The 5,722-nt window shown below is 39.1% G+C and overlaps 1 protein-coding gene across 1 annotated transcript; it reads left to right on the forward strand.

Annotated features, from left to right (window-relative positions):
• The first annotated feature begins 3,326 nt into the window (after positions 1-3,326).
• On the forward strand, positions 3,327-3,942 carry LOC119300997 (pectinesterase inhibitor 12-like). Its single transcript, XM_037577901.1, has one exon. The coding sequence runs from the start codon at positions 3,327-3,329 to the stop codon at positions 3,867-3,869; it is 543 nt and encodes a 180-aa protein (XP_037433798.1). The 3' UTR covers positions 3,870-3,942.
• Positions 3,943-5,722: the final 1,780 nt, after the last annotated feature.

The raw sequence follows: 5,722 nt of genomic DNA on the forward strand, positions 1-5,722 counted from the left end.
CTTTATTTACTTTATTTATTTGTTACTCGTTACAATTTATCTTATCACAAAACAATCTATTACCTACAATTTCAGTGCTTGCAGAGAAAATCTTACTGGAAACCGCTTATCATTTGCTTCTGCTCCTCGTTGGGTTCGACACTCTTACTTATCGAAAGGACTACGATAGATTCCCTACACTTTTGGGTCATCAGGGTGCGGCTTCGCATCAATCACTCAGGACCTTGTCTCTTCATGATAGTGTAGCTCCATCCTCGCAGGTACCACCCTTCTTTATCTTACTCTTCCATAATATTGACTCGCTCCCAATTTCTTTCCATATGAACAACTGATTTTGTTGGGAGAAGTATGCACTTCCATTAGAGATTCAATTTTTTTGTGCGGAATATTTTAATTATTGACCTACCAAATTTACAGGCAGCGCATGTCTCTATCTGTCCTAGCAAATGATCCACAAATGCGTTATAAACTCAAGGTACGTTCCTGCCCTAATATAGTTAACATTTCAATGTGGTACCTGGTGGGCTTTCTTTTCTTTGAACATGATATGCTTTATCATATGGGACAAAGAAACATCTACTGGAAAGTAGTCTATTATTGAAGATTCTTTTTCTTATGAAGCTGTACCTTTTTGCATGGCATATCGGGACATTCTGTTTTGTGACTTGGGAGTTATACCTCTGCCTATGATTTCCCAATCAAAATATATTTTTAATCTTTAATTTACACCAGCATATTTGTACCAATTTCTTTTTTACTGAATTGATGTTGTGTATGTATATATTCATATTTCTGTGCAGCTGACAAATTTGTTCTGATGCTTACCATTCTCTTTGCTACTCTATGTTCGAGTTTCAACTCAAGCACCATATCAGTAAATTTATCCGATGTCAATAGTAGTAATCACTTTTGTCACCCAAATCAAAGGTTTCTGCTCTTCCCCGCGGGTCAGGTTCGCCTTTCTCTGGGTATAGATGAGAGCCATCAAACATCATTATGAATTCACTTTTTCTTGCCATCAGCCCGTCAAGCATAGCTATGATAAAATGATCTTCAAGGTATATCTATCGTGGGGACAATGAATGTTGTTATTTATCACCACAAAGTTGCATCTGCTGATTTTTATTTGCTATATTTAATCCATATTTACTACACAGAGGTGCAAACCAGAGAGATATGTATCACAACATCAGAATTGCAATCTGTATTTGACATTTTATCTCCCCCTCTTAGGTTTTTGTTTTCTGTCAGGTATATGAAGTATGGAAAAGGCTCATCTACAAGCACTTGGCATGACACAAATATTACACATTAGATTCTAGATCGTTCTTTTATATAAACATATATTACATCATATCATAGAGAATTTCTTATCCGTCGGTATATGTAATAAGCTTATACCTTATAGTTAGCTGCAACAATATTGTCTATTATCACAACTGTACTCCATCACCGTGTCTACCATCCTATTTATTTCCAATACAGTATCACATCTATGAATTAGCTTTATAGCTTTACATAGTATACTTACAAGTCCCGTAGCAACGCGCTGGGTATCATCTAGTTTTATTAATACATGACCCACCTTTCACTCTCACATAGTGCCTAGGAGCATGTGTTGCGGATGGCTCTTGCATGAGAGCCCGTTTACATTCTCTCTCTTATCCTCTCTCCTCCAAGTAAGCATAGAAATGTTACTTTACTCTTTATAGCCTGCTGACTGTACCTTATTGTATTTTCTCTAACAACTCCCAACTTGGCGCGCTCGATCTCCTCGAAGGGAGGAACGATTCAACTGACGACGAAGCCTATCTACAGCTCGTAGCAATAGATGTCCATTTTCCTCTTTTGCCGGAATAGCGACAGATGTCCCCACAGTAGCTCCGCGAGATGACGCCGCCTGGTGCTAGTTGTAGGGGCAGTAACAGCCTGACATTATTATTACTATTGTTTAATTATTTTTTAACCGCATCGACATAATAAAGTTGATATTGAAAAAAGGTTTTGTGGGGTCTTCTGCAATCTTGCCACCCAGTTCCACGTGGTCCAACTAGTGTTGCTTGTTTGGTTCCCTACATGAATATTCTTTAAATCCATGATAAACATTTTAAAATCAACAACAAACATTTTTCTGGTCACACAGTGACCATTATACAATTACACGTTGAATATTTGAAAAGATGTTGAATATTTTTGTAAATAGACATTGTACTTTTCAAATGCACAACATTAATTTTTCAAATAAGCCTTGAATATTTTCCCAAATACTCATTGAAAAATTCAAATATATTTTTCATACACAACAAATATATTCAAGATAGCATTGAAGTTTTTCTAAATACACTATTAATAATTTTAAACAAATGATACCCATTTTTGAAGAGCACAGTCAATTTTCCTCCTGCAAAAAAAAACAGTTTTCTAAAATATCATGACAAGCGTAAATAAAAGTTTGTATTTCTTGCCTTTAATGAGCAAGAAAAGAAAAATCAAAATCAATACTTTTTTTTGAGGAACATCAAAATCAATACTTGAGCAGAAAAAATGTAACAGAAAAACTGGGCCGAGAAACCTAGAAAACCGTACATTAGGGAACTCGTACTACCCAATCGGTGAGCAAATATATCGGCACTGAACCAAAATCTTCCCTAAAAAAGGCACTGAACCAAAATCACAATATATTTGATTTGCTACAGTTAATGTCGGTACATTTACTACTTATCTATTGAGAGCACAATTTTACATTATTAATTGATTTGATAGGATTTCTTTTGAAGATTTGTATTTTCTTTCATCTATACCAATATAAAAAGACCCAAAGAGGCAGATCCAATTAATCTCGGTCATCAAATCATATCAATCCAATGACCTAGACTGCTTCAATGTCGAGCGCTCAACACGTTTAGTGTGCAGTTAATTTCATGTCAAACATAGTGTTAATCACATAATAACACGCAAATAATATCCTACTTAATATCTGCATGCACTTAATATACTTCCAAATTAACGTGCATTGCACGTACACATTGACTAGTAAAGAAAAGGTACTAGGATGGGATTTCTAAACTCAGTGAAAGTATATAGAGTACATTTATTTTGTTGATTTGGTATATTGCACATTTAAGTGACTAAATCACTATTTGATTCGCTAGATTAATTCAGTTTGCTATTAAATTTGATGTAGAGAAAGGAATAAATATACCATCCTTCAGGCGGATCCTATCATAAGGATTTTCCCTTGCGCATGTCTTACATATATAGATGAAAGAGTCACATATACTACACCAACACAACAACGCCCAGCCAGGTGCAAACTGAAAACTGCAATGGCGAACACAACAAGATCCATAGCTATTGTTCTTATTGTGCTTGCGGCCTTGTCCTTTGGTTTCCCTGCCATCGATGCCGACGCCACCCTCCTCGTCAAGACATGCAAGAAGACCACAAACGCCTTGTTGTGCCTGGCAGTGTTGAACGTCGACCCAAAGAGCGCCTACGCCACCACCGAGCACGACCTTGCCAGCGCCGCACTGCAGGTCGCAATTAACACTGCTGACCACAACGTCGAGGTCATCCACAACTTAGCCAAGGATGTCCAAGGCACACCTGAAGGAGGCGCGTTGAACATCTGCCTCGGGGCCTATGTTGATGCCGCCAACGACCTCGAGATCGACGCTCGCCCCGGTTTTGATGGCGGGAACTATGTCGGCGCAAGGAATCTCGTGTTGGGTGCCAAGGGCGCCGGTGGTAGATGCGAGGATGCGTTCAAGGGGGTCAACAAGAAGTCCCCGGTGACAAACATAGATCAACAGATGACAGAGCATTGTGGCGTCGCAGGTGAACTCATTGGCCTTCTTATACACAAGTGATCTGTCCTAAATGAATCTCTTCTCATATGTACAATCCCCCGTCAATAATGAATGAGCAGGTCATCTAGCAACATATTTTGGTCCTGGATGCAGCTGTGAATTACGGAGCTTAACAACACAAAAAAGAACAGTCTTACCAACTAGGCAACTTGGGTACTCTATTGCCGAAAGCGACCAAGCGCGATAGCTCCTATTTCTACATATGTGCATTGATCTAGCTAGGGCACCAAACCGACAATTTAGTCGGTCAAAGTTCCACGGCAGATGGCACCAGGTACACGAAGAAATGGATCCCCTCCTCATTTTAATCTCGCAATCCCGCACGGTAAGGCTGTCCCTCATAACAACCGATCCTAAAGAGGTATTAAGGGATTCAAAGGTCGTATACTAAGGCCAGTCACAAAATGAGACAAAGGCCAGCCACAAAATATCAGACCATAACCAATTTTACAGGTGCATTCTTTTTAAGTTGTAACCAGATACTTGGATACATATACATGTAGTCAACGGCCCTCCAGGTAACTTTTTTTTTGAATAAATTCTTGTATTACTCCAAAAAAAACTTAAGGATTACAATACAGTTTAAAAAAAAAATTAAAGTGTCGGGGGCCCTCCAGGTAACTAGCCCTCTGCTCCTCCATCCGAAGCCTATACCTCGCCCAAGTTTCTCGCCGTGCTTGTGAGAACAGACGGGTGTCGAGACCCAGTAATTTGAAGTCCGACTCTCTCGAGCAGCTGTCCTGTGGCTGGCCGATGTCCGCCACTTCATCTTATTTATCCAATGTCTTTTGTGCTTTGCCTGTATTTCTTCATAACTTTTATGGCCTATAGGAATTTGTAGGCTGCAATCCAAGTGCTTGCAGAAGCGTTTCATATTTTCTTCTTCCAAATAGTAGCTATTTCCCTGTGATAGCAATACCACGTACTCCCTTCGTTTCAAAATAGATGACTCAACTTTGTACTAACTTTAGTACAAAGTTAGTATAAAGTTGGGTCATCTATTTTGGAACAGAGGGAGTATTTGGCAGGCCTATGTGTTTTCTTTACTCATACATCTTGGTTTTGTTAATATGCTTAGTGCTTCAGAAGACATAGTTTCCTTACAGTACTCTACTCGTGAAATGAAATGCAGGATCTTTGATTCCGGTGAGACTGATTTTGGCGATTCAATGATTCCAAGCACTAGTGAGATCAAAACCAAGCCGGATGGTTGGGAAACTACCTGATCGTTTCCCTGGTGTGGAGTCACCTGTTTAAGGTAAATAAAGTGACTCATATATGCTCTATCCCATCTGATCATTCCCCTGTTTGGGTACAGCACTGGAGGAGAGAGCTGCATGTGGGAGTGAGCTCCTTCACTACAGAGGTGCTTGGGGAACCTAGCACAATCTACAACTGGAGGCACAAACTCAACCAGTTACCTACATCACGAACACTAAACCCCGGCATCCCAGTTAGCTTCACATGACCAAACCGACAACGGTTCCATCCACCAAATAATAATACTCCCTCCATTCACTTTTATAAGACGTTTTGGACAAAAACGTCTTATAAAAGTGAACAGAGGGAGTATATTCTACCATACACAGTACCAAATCACATTCATTCACTCATTTCTTTTTTTTTGTGGGAATTTCATCCACTCATTTCAGAATAAACATCACATGTATTCATGAATGGACAGATGATCATCATTTACTGTCTACGAATGATCACCACTTTGCTACTCATCCTCCTGTTTTGTTCCAACCAGCAACAAATTATTTTTTAAGATTTTGTTTTGAGCGACGATTGTTTAGGGGAAAAAAGACAATTGTTTTTTTAGTTTTTTTAGGGGAATTGTTTTTTAGATT

Source organism: Triticum dicoccoides, chromosome 1B (genome assembly GCF_002162155.2).
Source record: "Triticum dicoccoides isolate Atlit2015 ecotype Zavitan chromosome 1B, WEW_v2.0, whole genome shotgun sequence".
Taxonomy (NCBI): domain Eukaryota; kingdom Viridiplantae; phylum Streptophyta; class Magnoliopsida; order Poales; family Poaceae; genus Triticum; species Triticum dicoccoides.